Raw genomic sequence first — 17,462 nt, 5'->3', positions numbered from 1 at the left:
TTAATTCACGTTTAACTTATGTTAATTCTGAATGGAATTTTGTGGCTTTATTCTTTTAGTAAATAACTGGAATTTTGAACTTCATCCACATTTTAAAAAAGACTGGTTTTTACTGAGACCATAACCAAATCCTTCCAAGGTTAAGAGGTGACTTAATAGAGGCATACAAGATGATCAGAGGATTAGTTAGGGTGGACAGTGAGAGCCTTTTTTCTCAGATGGAGATGGCTAGCACGAGGGGACATAGCTTTGAATTGAGGGTGATAGATATAGGACAAATGTCAGAAGTAAGTTCTTTACTCAAAGAGTAATGAGGGCAAGGAATGTCCTGCCTGCAACAGTAATGGAATCGCCAACATTAAGGGTATTTAAATGGTCATTGGATAAACATATGGATGATATTGGAATAGTGTAGGTTAGATGGGCTTTAGATTGGTTTCACAGGTCAGCGCAACAGAGGGCTGAAGGGCCTGTACTGAGCTGTAATGTTCTATGTTCTAATGATGTGGTGCCTCGGTCTTCAAGGAGGAGGACACGAATAGTTTGCAGGATATTAAAGACAGAAGGATGGTAGGAGTTGAGGGCCTGAATACAATTACTATCACTAGAGAGGTAGTGCTTGAGAGACTAACAGGACTGATGGTGGACAAGTCCCCAGGACCGGATGGAATGCATCCCAGGGTTCTGAAGGAAATGGCAGAGGCGATAGTAGATGCCTTAGTGATTATTTACCAAAATTTGCTGGATTCCGGGGAAGTGCCGGAAGATTGGAAAACAGCTAATGTTACGCTGCCGTTTAAAAAAGGTAGCAGACAAAAGGCAGGGAATTATAGGCCAGTTAGTTTAACGTCTGTAGTTGGAAAATGCTTGAATCCGTCATCAAAGAACAAATAACGAAACACCTGGAAAGGAATGGTTTGATAGAGCAGACGCAGCACGGATTCGTTAAGGGGAAGTCGTGTTTGACGAATTTATTGGATTTCTATGAGACTAGTGCAGTAGACAGAGGGGAACCAGTAGATGTGGTGTTTCTCGATTTTCAAAAGGCGTTTGATAAGGTGCCTCACAAAAGGTTGCTTCAGAAGGTTAGGGTGCATGGAGTTGGGGGTAAGGTGTTAGCGTGGATAGAGGATTGCTAGTCTAATAGGAGGCAGAGAGTTGGTATCAATGGCTGCTATTCTGATTGGCGGTTGGTGACTAGTGGAGTGCTGCAGGGATCGGTGCTGGGGCCTCAGCTATTTACCATTTATATAGATGATCTGGAGGAGGGGGCTGAGTGTAGGGTGACAAAATTTGCTGATGACACGAAGATGAATGGAAAAGCAAATTGCGCGGAGAGTGTGAAAAGTCTGCAGAGGGATCTGGATATGCTGAGCGAGTGGGCAAGGACCTGGCAGATGGAGTACAATGTTAGCAAGTGTCAGGTTATCCACTTTGGCAGAAATAATAGTAGGAGGGATTACTATTTAAAGGGCGAAAAGCTGCAGCATGCTACGGTGCAGAGGGACCTGGGGGTCCTTGTGCATGAGTCGCAAAAACCCAGTCTGCAGGTGCAGCAGGTGATCAAGAAGGCGAATGGTATGCTGGCCTTTATAGCGAGGGGGACAGAATATAAAAGCAGGGAGGTCTTGCTGCAACTGTACAGGGCACTGGTGAGGCCACAGCTGGAGTACTGTGTGCAGTTTTGGTCGCTGCATTTGCACAAGGATATTTTGGACTTGGAGGGAGTGCAGAGGAGATTCACGAGGCTGATACCGGATATGAGGGGGTTGGACTATGAAGAGAGACTAAATAGACTGGGTCTGTACTCGTTAGAGTTTAGAAGGATGAGAGGGGATCTTATAGAGACGTATAAGATAATGAAAGGGATGGATAGGGTAGAGGTAGAGAGATTCTTCCTGCTTAGAAAGGATAGCAGGACTAGAGGGCACAGCCTCAAGATAACTGGTGGGGCAGTTTAGATCAGAGTTGAGGAGGAACTTCTTCACTCAAAGGGTGGTGAATCTCTGGAATTCTCTGCCCGTTGAAGTGGTGGAGGCTACCTCGCTAAATATATTTAAGTCACGGGTAGATAGGTTTTTGATAGACAAGGGAATTAAGGGTTATGGGGAGAAAGTGGGAAAGTGGAACTGATCCACTTCAGATCAGTCATGATCTTATTGAATGGCAGGGCAGGCTCGAAGGTCTAGATGGCCTACTCCTGCTCCTATTATGTTCTTACGTGATGCCCAGAACTGGAGCAGTATTCTGAATTGCATCTAATTTGAGCTTAATACAACATTAACATAACATTTATCTCTTTGCTTTTCAATCATCTTGAATTAAAACCCCAATTCCTCTCACCTTTTAAATTAATTTTGTACCTGTCCAATAGCTTTTAAACAAAGAACAAAGAAGAACAAAGAACAACCCAGCACGGGAAACAGGCCCTTCCGCCCAATGAGCCTGCGCCACTGCATCTTCCTACACCTACCCCGCCCTGTGTGTATGTGAGTGGAACCCCTAATGTAGCCAGAGTCTGGGGAGAATAGTGTCAATTTGGTACACCAATCAGCCTAAGGGCACATCTTTGGGGTGTGGGAGGAAACCGGAGTGCCCGGAGGAAACCCACGCAACCACAGGGAGAATGCGCAAACTCCCACAGACACAGACCCAAATCCATGTATCTGCACAGCTAGCAGTGATAGTCACTGAGCTTTTATGGCACCCGGCTGCTGGTCCAGGATTAAGCACACGCAACGACACGAAGTACTAGGCCACTCCCGGAACCTCCAAGAGCAGCCCATGCACGACCCACCGTGTGCATGCCCCTCGTTTGACAACAAGGTGGACCGACCCTGTGGAATAAAAAGACAAAACGTTAACATGTAATACTACATTTCCAGTGTTGTCCCAAGGCTCTGACCCTATTTAATACCCTCTACTATAACCTTCCATCCTTGTTTCGCTCATGTGTCTATCTAAGTAAACCTTAAACAAGTCCAACGTGCCTGCCTCCACCACCCTACTCGGTAGCGCGTTCCATACCCCCACGACCCTCTGCGTGAAAAACCTTCCTCTCGTATCCAAATTATACTTCTCCCCCCTCACCCTTAGATCGTGACCTCTCGTAATTGTCCCCAATCTAGGTAAAAGCCTACCACTGTTTACTCTATCTATTCCCTTCAGTATTTTATATACCTCTATCATATCCCCCCTTAATCTCCGTCTTTCTAAGGAGAAGAGCCCCAGTTTCTCCAACCTTTCCTCGTAACTCAGTTCTTCCATGCCAGGCAACATCCTGGTAAACCTCCTCTGCACCCTCTCCAGGGTCTCCACATCCTTCCGGTAGTAAGGTGACCAGAACTGGACGCAGTACTCCAGATGCGGTCTAACCAACGTTCTGTACAACTGAAGCATTAGACGGCAGCTCTTATACTCTGTACCCCTTCCTATAAAGGCTAGCATTCCATAAACTTACTTCACAACCTTCTCTATTTGTGTCGACACCTTCAGAGACTTGTGCACCTGCACTCCCAGGTCCCTCTGTATTTCTATACTCTTAATCGGTCTACCTTTTATCACGTAACTCCTCCCTGCATTATTCCTTCCAAAATGCATCACCTCGCATTTGTCAGGATTAAATTCCATTTTAGTGATTCAATTTCTTTGAACTACAAATCTCTGCTCCTCTGCAGTTTCAATTAGAAACTACTCTGATCTATCTTTTTAAAATAAAAAGTGGTTGATCTCAAACTTTCCCTTGAGAGCAACTATGGATGGGCAATATATATTGCCTTTTCCAATAATGCTTATGTGGCAGGAATGAATCAAACATTGGAAGGTTGATTTTTTAACCAGTTCCAGTTCCCAACTTGAAAATGTTGGTTCTGTTATTATAAAAAAAGTCCTGATAGATCATTATAATATAAATATTGGTGTTTTATCCTGTGGGTGAACCGTTCTGTTGAGTTGTGGAACTTCCATTCATAACACTTGACTTTTTTGACACAATTCTCCCTAGTAACTCTGCAGGAAACAACAATTTTCTACTGCAAATGTAGGTCTAGCATATTCATTCTTAACAATACAAAATTATAAAGCAGATAATATTTTGCAGTAAGTACTTTGATTTTAATATTTAAGCAGTGCACGCATAACCATTTCAAAATAAAGTATTTTGGCTTTCACTGCTTCATTATTATACATTCCAACAAGGCAGGAAATGAATTTTAAAAATGTCAAAATTATGTATTCTGGGGAGGAACGTCTCAGCTCTTATCCTTAGGAAATAAATGTTGCTGTTTTTCCATTCAAAGATTTTTCAATCCGTAATTGTTAAAATTGGATTTCTATTTTATTTCGCATTATGTAACTGATGAAATATTGTATGTCGCTGCATTTTAAGTTATGTCAAGGTCATGCCTCTATACATACCTATCGCAGTTGCATCTGGATTGAGCAGCAGGCTCCTAGCTTGGAAAGATGAATGGAAAGACAATGGTGATATTGTCTGTTGTACGGCGCCGCACAGCTCCGCCGACCTCTACTGTACGGCATTGCGCCTGCGCCCTATTCGATGTACGGCACTGACCGGAAGTTGCGGCAAGCAGCCAGAGTCAGTGCAGTTGCCGTGGAGCGGCTGCCGCGGCCTCGAGTTTACCATGTTACCCCTCTCCATCAAGGACGATGAGTACAAACCGCCCCGACTCAATCTGCTGCGCAAGGTCTCGGGCTGGTTCAGGTAGGCGGCAGGAGCGGGGCGGGGTAAGGAGGCGTGGGGAGGGCCGTTGGACTCGGTGAAAGCGGCCGGTTCCCACCGGCGGGCCTGGCGCCTAGCCTGGGGTCCGGGGAGTGGGCGCTGGGCCCGGCCGCCTCTATCTCTTCCACTGACTCCTTTTCCCTTCCGTCCTCCCAGGTCCATCCTGTCCGACTCCACATCCCGGAACCTCTTCTTCTTTCTGTTGCTGAACCTCTCCTTCGCTTTTGTCGAGCTGCTGTACGGGATCTGGAGCAACAGGTGAGAGCTGCGGACAGAGTGGGCCCAGCCCCGCCGTTTGCCACGTCGCGTTTCCTAGGAGGAAGTGGGGAAAAAGGCATGGGCCCACTGCACTTCCTCATTGCCAGGAATGAAACAATCCTATCCACACTGGTGGGGATGTGTTACTGGGCCAATAATGACAATGGTTTGATTTTGGTTCTGGTACATACATGTAATTATTCTCATGTGAAAGAAAGAGTTCACATTAATTTAGTGTTTTCTTTAAATATCATTCCAATGTTCCAAGACTCATCATAGCTAATTAAAGGTAAAGTCGCCATAGTCCCAGATGACCATAGGCTGTGACTTGTGGTGACTTAACCTGAGGATCACCACACCTTGAGTGAGGGGCAGGGTTGAGAAGGCGGGCCTCCATGAATCATGGAATCTGCAGTGCAGGAGGAGGCCATTTGGGCCATTGAGTCTGCACTGACAACAATCCCACCCAGGTCTTATCCCTGTAACCTCTGGTGTTTGCCCTTAATCCCCCTAACACCAAGGGGCAATTTATCACAGCCAGTCAACCTAACCTGCACATCTTTGGATTGTGGAAGGAAATCAGAGCACCCGGAGAAAACCCACGCAAACACGAGAAGGATGTTTCCACTAGTAGAAAAAACTAGAACCAGAATGCACAAGCTCAGGTTAAAGGGATAATTCTTTAAAACAGAGATGAGGAGGAATGTCTTCAGCCTGAGAATGGTGAATCTGTGGAACACTTTGCCACAGAAGGCTGTGGAGGCCAGGTCATTGAGCTTCTTTAAGACAGAGATAGATAGGTTCTTGATTAATAAGGAGATTAGGGGTTATGGGGAGAAAGCAGGAGAACGAGGATGAGCAAATTATCAGCCATGATTGAATGGCAGAGCAGACTCAATGGGCCAAATGACCTAATTCTGCTCCTATGTCATATGGTCTTATAGGTTAGGTTGATTGGCCATGCTAAATTGAACCGAGTGTTGGAGGATTAGTGGGGTAAATATGTAGGGGGGGGGGGTTACAGGAATAGGTCAGTACTGACATGATGGGCCAAATGGATTCCTTCTGCATTGTAGGGATTCTATGGTCTGATTAAGTTCCTGGAGTTGGGCTTGAGCCCTCAATCTTCGGGAAAGAGTGTTACCAAATAAACCACAGGGGCTTGCTGATTTCTCTTTGTTTGCCAAACATATGTATTAAAATACAAATGTTACAAAATGGAAACAGACCATTGAAGCCAGCTGGCCTCTGTTGGTACTTACTTTCTCTGGGAGCAGATGGTTCTAATCATATTTACCCCATCTGTTCCTATATCTTTTTGTCAAAGTGATCTTGAATGCTGATCTAGTTTCTGCCTCAGCTGCTAACACTGGAGGTGCATTCCACAATTTCTAAAAGTAATTTTCCCTGTAGATTTGTAAATTTTTTGCATTTATGCTTGTGACTGTACCCCCTTATTCTTGACTGTTCCACTATTGAAAATTGTCTTGTTTTACATACAAACATTAGAATCAAGAGCAGGAGTAGGCCATTCAGCCTGTCGAGCCTGTTCTGCCATTCAACAAGATTATGGTTGATTTGATTGTAACCTCAACTCCACAGTCCCACCGACCCCATATAACCTTTCACCCTTATCAAGGATATACCTCTGTGCAGTAAGTTGAATATTTTTAAGCCAATCTGTCATGTGTTTTGCAGCAGTCTGCCATTGGCTGGCAATGGGATCTTCTAGTTCCAGTGTTGTCAACAGGATTTCCTGTTGGATGCACACCTCGCTGCCAGGAAACCCACAGTGGGAATGTGCCGTTGATGGGACCGGCCGATCCCTTTGCTGTGAATAGCTGGAAAATTCCTGCCAAAGGCTCTGCTTCTGTCACCTTTTGAGAGAGCTTCAAAGATTCTCAATCTTCTGAAAGAAAGAAGTTCTCTGCATCACATCTTAAAATGGTGACCCCTAATTCTGAAACAGTGACTCCTAATTCCAGGTTCTTCTACAAAAGAAAATATGCTCTCTACGTTGACCCTATCAAGACCCTGGCAAATCTTGTATGTTTCAGTCAAGTTGCCTCTTGGCGTGGGTAGGGTGTTAGCGTGGATAGAGGATTGGTTGTCAAGTAGGAGACAGAGTGGGGGTTAATGGGTGCTATTCGGATTGGTGGTTGGTGACTAGTGGAGTGCCCCGGGGTTGGTGCTGGGGCTTCAGCTATTTACCATTTATATAGATGATCTGGAGGAGGGAACCGAGTGTATGGTGTCAAAATTTGCTGATGACACCAAGATTGGTGGAACGGCAAATTGTGCGGAGGGTGTGGAGAGTCTACAGAAGGATCTAGATAGGCTGGGCGAATGGGCCAGGAAATGGCAAATGGAATTTAATGTTGGCAAGTGCGAGGTGGTCCACTTTGGCAGGAATAATGGTAGGAAGGACTATTACTTACGTGGTGAAAAACTGCAGCAGGCGATGGTGCAGAGGGACCTCGGGGTCCTTGTGCATGAGTCGCAAAAACCCAGCCTGCAGGTGCAGCAGGTGGTCAGGAAGGCCAATGGGATGCTGGCCTTCATAGCAAGGGGGATTGAATATAAAAGTAGGGAGGTCTTGCTGCAGCTGTATAGGGCATTGGTGAGGCCGCAGCTGGAGTACTGTGTGCAGTTTTGGTCGCCGTACTTACGCAAGGATATTTTGGCCTTGGAGGGAGTGCAGAGGAGGTTTACTAGGCTGATACCGGAGTTGAGGGGGTTGAGCTATGAGGAGAGGCTGAATAAACTAGGCTTGTACTCGTTAGAGTTTAGAAGAATGAGGGGAGATCTCATTGAGACGTATAAGATGATGAATGGGATGGATAGGATAGAGGTGGAGAGGCTCTTCCCGCTCAGAAAGGACAGTAGGACTAGGGGGCACAGCCTCAAGATAAAGGCGGGGGGCGCGGTTTAGAACGGAGTTGAGGAGGAACTTCTTCACTCAAAGGGTGGTGAATCTCTGGAATTCTCTGCCCGTTGAGGTGGTGGAGGCTGCCTCGCTAAATATTTTTAAGACGCGGGTTGATGGGTTTTTGATAAGCGAGGAGATTAAGGGTTATGGGGAGAGGGCGGGAATGTGGAACTGAGCCACGACAGATCAGCCATGATCTTATTGAATGGCGGGGCAGGCTCGAAGGGCTAGATGGCCTACTCCTGCTCCTATTTCTTATGTTCTTATGTCTTCTAAATTCCAGCAGATTCAAGTCTAGCATGTCCAACCTTTCTTCACAAGACGACCCTCCCATTCCAAGTATTAGTCGACTACACCTTCTCTGAGTTGCTCGCAATACATTTTCATCCTTCCTTTAATAAAGAGACCAGTGCTGTATACGGTACTCTAAATGTGTTCTGATTAATGCCCTGTACAACGCAGGCACAACCTCCCTACCTTTGCGTTCAATTCCCTTTACAATAGACAATAACAATTCTATTCGCTGTTCCAATTATTTGCTGTACCTGCATACTAACCATTTGTGATTCACACACTAGGACACTCATATCCCTCTGTAATCTCACCATTTACATGATGTATTTTTAATCTTCCTGATAAAATGGTCAATTTTGCATTTTTCCATGTTCTCCATTTGCCAGATATTTGTCTACTCACTTCTGATATTTTCCATATTACAGATGTTAAGCTAACTGGCCCATAGTTTCCTACTTTCTGTCTCCCTCTTTTGAATAAAAAGTACTGCTCCTTGAGCCACTCTGTTGATGAAGGAGCAGTGCTCCGAAAGCTCATGATTCCAAATAAACCTGTTGGACTTTAACCTGGTGCTGTGAGACTTTTTACAATGCCAGCATCTCCAAACCTTTATTCAAAAGGAGTTGCATTTGCGTTTTTCCAATCTAATGGAACCTTCCCCAAATCTAAGGAATTTTGGAAAATTAAAACCAACATATGAATTGTCTCATGAGCCACTTCTTTTAAGACCCTAGGTTGAAGTCCATCTGGGCCTAGGGACTTGTCAGCCCACAGCTCCAACAATTTGCTCAGTACTGTTTCTGTGATGATTTCTTGGGTTCCTCTCTCCCTTCCAATTTCTGATTTACAGCTATTTCTGGGATGTTACTTGCATCCTGTATAGTGACGGATGCAGAATACCTATTTGTTGATCTATCATCTCTTTATTTTCCATTATTAATTCCCCAGACACACTCTATAGGACCAACATTCGCTTTAACCTTTCTTTTTTAATATCTACAGAAGCTCTTGCTATCTGCTTTTATACTTCTCGCTAGTTTTCTCTCATATTTTTTCTCTCCTTCATAGTTTTTTAATCATTCTTTGCTGTTTTTATACTCTACAAACTTCTGACTTGCCACTCATCTTTGCACAATGATATGCATTTTTCTTTAAGTTTGATACTATCATTAACTTTTTTATTTAGCCATGGATGGTGGGTCATCCTCTTGGGATTTTCCTTTCTCATTGGAATGTATCTATTTCATGCATTCTGAAATGTCCCCTGAAGTGTTTGCTACTGCATCTCTATTGACCAACCCTTAACCTAATTTGCCAGTTCACTTCAGTCAGCTCTGCTTTTATGTCTTTATAATTGCCCTTATTTAAGTTTAGTCTTGGACCCACTCTTCTCCCTCATACTGAATGTAAAATTCAATCATATTGTGATCACTGCTACCTAAAAGTGCTTTCACTGAGATGATTAATTAATCCTAATTTGTGGCACTATACCAGATCTCTCATAGCCTGCTTTTTGGTTGGTGCCAGAACATGCTGTTCTAAGAAACTAACTCAAAAACATTCTATGAACTCCTCAAAAAGGCTACCTTTGCCCGTCTAATTTTTCCAGTCTCTATGTGGATTAAAATCCCCCATGATTATTGCCATACCTTTTCTGATAACTTCCCATTATTTCCCATCCTACCATTAGGTTACTGTTTGGGGACCTATCATATGGCTGAGGTTATTTATGAAGGCCTACCTTCTTAAACTTGCCCCTTGCCTGAAGTGTGGTTAATCCATTTAACCTGCACACCTTGGGACATGAAGGGGCAATTTAGCAGTCCTATCCACCTAACCTGCACATCTTTGGACTGTGGGGGGAAACTGGAGCACCTAGAGGAAACAAAGGCAGACATGAGGAGAATGTGCAACCTCCAACAATCACTCAAGCCAGAATCAAACCTGGGTCCCTGGTGCTGTGGGCAGCAGTGCTAACCTACTGTGCCACCATGGAGAGAGATAGCTAATGCTTTTAAGTTGATGTGCTTTGGTCAGAACACTTGTTATATTATCCCATAACCCCTGTTCTTGTGACTGAAAGGATCAGTTTACCTAGTTTTCCTTTGCATTTGCAAATCCTCATGCAGATGACATTCTAATAGATCTGTGTTGAGTTTTGTTGAAGCCTTCCTATAGTGTGAAGCCCAGTAGTATACAGGTTACATTTATCTGGTGTCTTATTAATATTTTATTGCATCAGTTTATGGTGAACAAATCTGCAGAGATCATCCCCTCGTCTACTTTGACATTTTTTGAAAAAAGACGTGCTTAACGTTTTGTCCTATTGCATTTGCTACTTGTATCCTTGAGGCAATCCAGGAAGGCAGCTTACCACAGCCTTTTCAAGAACAATTATGAATGGGTGATAAATGTTGGCCTTGCCAATAACACCCAGATCCCATGGATGAGCATAAAGAGAATGCGCTATTTAATTTCATTTAGGGAACCATGGGATCCACTCAGGGCTGCAAGCGTATTATCGCTGCTCCTATATCTTATTTAAATCATCTCAGTTTTTATATTCAGTGAACTGTGAGAATTCAATGATCTTATGGAGCAGAAATCATTAATGTCGATAGACCTGTACCCCTACATTATTCTGTCCTCCCACAGAACTGAACCCATCATTACTAGCTTAAAAATGTTTTTGAAAAAAGTCTGTTTGAAAACTTAATTCTAGATTTAGTCAACTGTTCATAATTTTTACATGTAACCATTATTTTCTTTCCATTTCTTCTCAAACTCCTACTCTACCCGAATCTTGAAGGCATTGATTCCTCCCTGAGATGTGGTTTCGGAGGTGTTGAGTGACTTCTGGTGATCATTATTCATGCATACATTTTGACTGCGTATCTCTGACTTTTTGGCCTTCAAAACACAACCTATTTTTGGCTGATTTAATCTAGCCATTGAAAAAGCTCTATCTACTTCTCTGGGTGAGAATGCGGAACTCAGCACAGATCCATCAGCAAACCTGGACCTGGCTGTTGTAATTATTGGTTATCTGCTGTGATTGGTTGAGCCTTCAGCAATCACTTTTAGGAGCAATGGTGGTAACAGTAATATGCTTGTACTGCGTAGATCCCTTGGCACCTAAACTAAATATAATGGGTTTTCTTTTACTATTAATGCATGGGATCTGGGTGTCACTGGCAAGGCCAGCATTTAATCCCCATCAGTCATTTTCTTTTGAAAAGGTGGTGATAAGGTGCCACCTTGAAATGCCTCAAGGAAAGGAGATGCAGATGAAATATTAAGAAATGTCAACATTTTGAGAGATTTCTTTGCAAAACAGGAAACAAATAATAAACTGATGTAAATCATCCTCTTTTGATACTAAGCTTTGACACTCAATATCTCTAAAGGAATTTTTGTGTTTCTGTGAGTGGCTCTCAAACTGGCTCCATAAATAAGAAACTGAATTGAGTCACCTCTGCATTAAGAACAAATTGCATTTTTATAGCACTGTTTGCAAAGTATTTACAGCATGGATAGGAGTCATTCAGTCCAACAGGTCCATAGCGGTGTTTGTCCTCTACACACCTCCTCCCACCCTTCTTAATCTAACCCATCAATCAATCCTTTTATTCCTGATGCGTTTATCTATATTTCCCTTAAATGCTTGCATCTATTTTATTCACCTCAACTACTCATTGTAGTTCCGCATTCTAGCTACTGTTTAGGGAAAGAAGATTCTCCTGAATTCCCTATTGGATTTATTGCCGACCACCTTTTATTTATGGTCCCTGATTTGAGTCTAGTCTGCAAGTGAAAAAGTCTTCTCTACATTAATCCCATCAAACCCTTCCATAAGGATGGCACGGTAGCACAGTGGTTAGCACTGCTGCTTCACAGCTCCAGGGTCCCGGGTTCGATTCCTGGCTCGGGTCACCATCTGTGTGGTGTTTGCACATTCTCCTCGTGTCTGTGTGGGTTTCCTCTGGGTACTCCAGTTACCTCCCACAGTCCAAAGATGTGCAGGTTAGGTTGATTGGCCGTACTAAGAAATTGCCAGTTAGTGTCCAGGGATGCGCAGGTTATAGGGATTAGTGGGTATAGTATGTAGGGATATGGGGATAGGGCCTGGGTGGGATTGTGTTCGGTGCAGACTCAATGGGCCAAAGGGCCTCTTTCTGCACTGTAGGGTTCAATGATAATCTTAATCCCTGTCAGGCCATTCTCTCCTTTTTGTTTCTAGAAAAAACAGTACCCTGACTTTAAAAACATAAGAAACAGGAGTGACAGTGGACGATTGTAGGGCACATCGAGTCTTCTCCACCATTTAATGCGAACATTGCTGACCTTCAGCCATAACCCCATGGGTGAATGTATCTCCTGATACCCTGCAAAATCAAAAATCTGTGTCACAGCCTTAAATAAATTCAAGAATGGTGCATCTACAACCCTCTGGGGTAGAGAATTTCAAAGATGAATTCCTCTTCTCTGTCCAAAATTGATTGTCCTGTTATCCTGAGAATGTTTTCCCATACACATACACAATACACATCTCTTTAACCTGTGATCAGTGCTCCTTCCACTCACATTGTTGGCCACTTTAGGACTTGAACAGCAGGTTAGGTGTAAAGATTCGCATTCTAATCAGTAATCTGTAAACTGTCCTTTATATGCTCTGTCTGAGGCCAGAACTCTCCATTCACCTGAAGAAGAGGGAAACCTCGAAAGCTAGTGAGTTTACTATCAAATAGATGGGTTGGACTTAAACCTGGTGTTGTCAGACTTTTTACAATGTTTTTCCCAGCCAGGGAAAACTTGTGTTGTCTCTGTCAAGCCTTTCTGATCATTATAATCTTTCTGTTCTGTTATCATTTAGTAAATTTGTTTTGCATCTTCGCCGGTGCCTCTCCTTTTTATGAAATGGAGGCTAGAATTGATCCCAATATACTGTGTGTATAATTTTGGCATAATTTCTCTACTTTTAAATTCTGTCCTTCCAGAAATGAGCCCAGTGTTTTGTTAAAACAAAAGCAAATTACTGCAGGTGCTGGAATCTGAAACAAAAACAGAAAATGCTGGAAAATCTCAGCAGGTTTGACAGTATCTGTGGGGAGATAACAGAGCTATGTTTTAAGTGTGGATGACTCTTCAGAGCTAGAGAGAAGTAGAAATAGAACAAAATTTGTACTGTTGTGGGGGCGGGAGGAGGGGTGGAGCAGTAGGGGATAGAGGGCCAGCATTAGGTAGAAGCTAGGGAAAGATTGACAAGATGTCATGGACAAAAAGATAATGGAAATGTAAATAGTAGTGATCCTGGGTGTGACGAGTACTGATAATGGAAGAGATCAGAATGTGTTAATAGCAAACAAAGGTAAGCAGTGTGACAAAGCACAAACTGGAACGGGTAACAAATTACCTGGGTAGGGGGAGGGGAGACAATGGTAAGGGAAAAAATGAAAACAGGATAAAAAATGGGGATGGAGAAATGAATCAACAAACAAAATGAAAAAAAATTGATAGAAAATAAGAAAAATGGGGTGATGGTGGAGGGGAAGATTCACAGTTCAAAGTTGGTGAAATCAGTGTTGATCTAATTGGAAGATGAGATCTGCTCCTCCAGTTTGTGTTGGGCTTCACTGGAACATTGCAACAGGCTAAGAACAGGCAAGTGGACGTGGGAGCAGGATGGTGTATTGAAATGGCAAGCAACTCAAGTCTGGGTTCTGCTTGCGGACAGACCAAAGGTATTCTGCAAAGCAGCCACCCAGATTGCATTTAGGCCCTCAGTGTTAAGTAGACCACACTGGGAGCAGCGAATGCAATAGACCAGATCAAAGGAGGTGCATGTGAAACGCTGCTTCATCCAAAAAGGATGTTTAGGCCCTTAGATGGTAAACAAGGGGAGGGGGGTATAGAGATTGGTGTTGACCTTTTGTGATTTTAAAAGATGGTGTGGTGGGAAAAGGGTGGGTGGGGCATTTGCAGTGGTGGACCAGGGTATCCTAGAGGGAATGGTCCATGTGGAATGCTGATGGGGAGTGAGGGGAGGATGTGTTTGGTGGTGGCATCATGCTGAAATTGGCGGATCCTTTGAATGCAGAGGCTGGTGGGGTGAAAAGAGGGGACTTGATTCTGGGAGGGAGGGAAAGGGGTGAGGGTAGAGGTGTGTGAGATGGGTTGAAACATGTTTGAGAGCCCTGTCAACCATGGTGGGTGGGAAACCATGATTAAGGAAGACATGTCAAGAGCACTGTTTAGGAAAGTGGCATCATTGGGACAGATGCAATAGCAGCGAAGGATCTGAGAGCATGGGATGGAGTCGTTAGAGGATGTGGGGTGTGAAGAGCTGTAATTGAAGTAGCAGTGGGTCAGTGGACTGATAATGGATATTCAGTTTATCACCAGTAATGGTGACAATTCAGGGAAGGAAAGTGTTGGAAATGGAGCATGTGAAGATGATAGAGGGTTGAAGATTGGAAGCAAAATTTCCATGTTCAGACCAGAATGTGAAGCAGCACTGAAACAGTGTTCGAGGGAGGGTGGAGTCATGATTGGAAGAAGTGAGTTCAGTGGGGCAGGAACAGGCTGACATGATGAGCGTACTGAAATTTGTGGATTTTAGTAAGGAGATAGAAACGGGCTTCTTTGGTTGGGAGAGTGAGGTTGGAAGCGGTGAAGGCAAGATCTCCAGAGAAGACAAGATCAGTGACAGTCCTGAAACCTGTGGCTGAATGTTCAGTGTTGGTTGGCGTCAGGGTCCAGGGAGTTAGGAGGAAGTATCTGAGAGTTGCTGCTCAGCCTCTGCAAAGTAGAGGTCAGTGTGCCAGATAAGGACAGCCCCACTTGACGGTTTGATGACAAAAGTCATTGTTGGATCTGCGGGAGTGAAGTGCAGCAAGTTCAGAAGGAGACAGATTAGAGTGAGTGAGCGGAGCAGAGAAGTTGTGATGGCCAATGTTACGCTGACAATTCTGAATGAAAAGATCAAGAGTAGGTAAGAGGCTGGAAGGTGGGAGAATACTGGAGGCAGATGGAAGTGTAGTCACCATTGGAATGTAGAAAATGCAGCTGCCTACTGTGGCAGTATTAATGACCAAATAATCTGTTTTGGAAGACTGATTGAAGAACACATTAGCTAGGATATGGGGGTCAATTCCTCATCTCATCTTTGAAATAATGCCTTGCGATCTCTTAACTCCCCTTTTGCTGGCCCTCTCTACTGGCTCAATCTGCTCCTTCAGCTCTGCACTGAAGTATCAACCTAGACTTTTGTGCTGATGTCTTGATAGGACTTGAACCAATAATTTTCAGAGGTCAAATTGCTAGGAACTGAATCATGGCTGACACTGGAAGGTTACAGAATGTGGAAGACTTGCAGTGGAGAGTTGGGAGAGCCAAGTATCCAAGGTGGAGAAAGAAAGGAGGCATGATGAAAGTGAGAGGGGCTGAGGATGGGTTAAAAACTGTGTAAAGGGAAATAGAAGTGATCAGCTCTGCTCTAGTGTCAGCTTGAAGTTGTTTTGACGCATTCAAATGTATACAAAATTGGCTTGTTGACAGCAGCTAGAGGGTGGTTGTAGAGGGTTGTTTTTCAAACTGGAGACCTATGACCAGCGTTGTGCCTCAGAGATTGGTGCTGGATCTACTGTTACTTGTCATTTATAATAATGATTTGGATGAGAATACAGGAGGTATGTTAGTAAGTTTGCAGATGACACTAAGGTTGGTGGCATAGCGGATACTGAAGGTTATTTTGGATTGCAAAGGGATCTTGATCAATTGGGCCAATGGGCTGATGAAAGGCAGATGGAGTTTAATTTAGGTAAATGTGAGGTGATGCATTTTGAACCATGGCAGGACTTACTCAGTTAATGGTAGGGCATTGGGGAGAGTTGTAGAACAAAGAGATCTAGGGGTACATGTTCATACCTCCTTGAAAGTGGAGTCGCAAGTGGATAGAGTGGTAAAGAACGCATACCTCATGCTTAATTTCATTGGTCAGAACATTGAATACAGGAGTTGGGATGTCTTGTTGAAGTTGTACAAGACATTGGTAAGGCCACACTTGGAATACTGTGTACAGTTCTGGTCACCCCGTTATAGAAAGGATATTATTAAACTAGAAAGAGTGCAGAAGAGATTCACTAGGATGCTGCTGGGACTTGATGGTTTGAGTTATAAGGAGAGGCTGGATACACTGGGACTTTTTTCTCTGGAGTGTAGAAGGCTGAGGCGTGACCTTATAAAAGTCTACAAAATAATGAGGCACGTAGATCATCTGGATAGTCAATATCTTTTCCCAAAGGTAGGGGAGCCAAAAACTTGAGGGCATAGGTTTAAGGGGAGAGATACAAAAGTGCCCAGAGGGGCAGTTTGTTCACACAGAGGGTGGTATCTGGAACAAGCTGCCAGAGGTGGTGGTAGTAGCGGTGGGTACAATTTTATCTTTTAAAAAGTGTTTAGTTACATGGGTAAGATGGGTATAGAGGGATAAGGGCCGAATGCGGGCAATTAGGACTAGTTTAGGGGTTTTAAAAAAAAGGCAGCGTGGACAGGTTGGGCCGAAGGGCCTGTTTCCATGCTGTAAATCTCTGTGACTTTGGCATTTTCTTGAAACCTGCTGAGTAATTCTGTTGCTATTGATTCCTTTGCAGACAGAGTCTCCACTTTATTCTCCTTGTTGTCCCTAGTTCAGCTTTGTTCTTCTTATGCCTATTTGATAAGTGAATAGTGATATGTCTCTACATTAAAGATTTATCTAGTTCCAGTAGCATGTATGGAGAGAACGCATTTAAACCAAGGGTGTAAGCATGGTTTGTTGAGTGCTTCCAGCATCTGTTTATCTAAGTATTCTCCTTGGGGCTTTGATACTCGGAGATTGTGTAATCCTTTCAGAAGTTGGTGGGAGGGATAAGTTAGATTCATATTTATTTGTGCTGTACCTTTTTTGATTATTCACCTTAATTTGCAAGATTTCATTCTTTCCTGCATTTTCACCCGCGTCCTGAACCTCAGGACTAGCCTGAAGAAGAGGGTTCTCTCAAGGGGAGGAAATAACCCAGGGCCACATCTTGCTTTGGAATGTTAGAGAAGGTTTCAGAAAAGATTTATGAGAGTGGCTGTATGGATGAGGGGCTTCAGTTAGGTGGTTAAATTGGAGAAGCCGGGCTGCTTCTGCTGCTGTTTCGAGAATACCTCGATTGAGGTTTTCACAATCATGCAAAGTAGATGGAAACTGTTCCC

General features: G+C 43.7%; 1 protein-coding gene across 2 annotated transcripts in view; it reads left to right on the top strand.

The window, feature by feature from the left end:
- The first annotated feature begins 4,569 nt into the window (after positions 1–4,569).
- slc30a7 (solute carrier family 30 member 7) overlaps positions 4,570–17,462 on the top strand; it is a 60,047-nt gene continuing 47,154 nt past the window's right edge. The window contains exons 1-2 of one of the 2 annotated variants that reach the window (XM_080195803.1): positions 4,570–4,723; positions 4,898–4,999. In XM_080195803.1, coding sequence (XP_080051929.1) covers positions 4,644–4,723; positions 4,898–4,999 — 182 coding nt within the window. In that variant the 5' untranslated portion in view covers positions 4,570–4,643. Of the gene's footprint in view, positions 4,724–4,897; positions 5,000–17,462 lie in introns of those variants that run through there. The other variant, XM_080195804.1, reaches the window with a different exon arrangement.

This window comes from Carcharhinus amblyrhynchos, chromosome 9 (assembly GCF_965287045.1).
Source record: "Carcharhinus amblyrhynchos chromosome 9, sCarAmb.v2.hapA, whole genome shotgun sequence".
In the NCBI taxonomy this organism is placed as follows: domain Eukaryota; kingdom Metazoa; phylum Chordata; class Chondrichthyes; order Carcharhiniformes; family Carcharhinidae; genus Carcharhinus; species Carcharhinus amblyrhynchos.
This window is presented reverse-complemented; position numbering and strand designations above follow the sequence as displayed.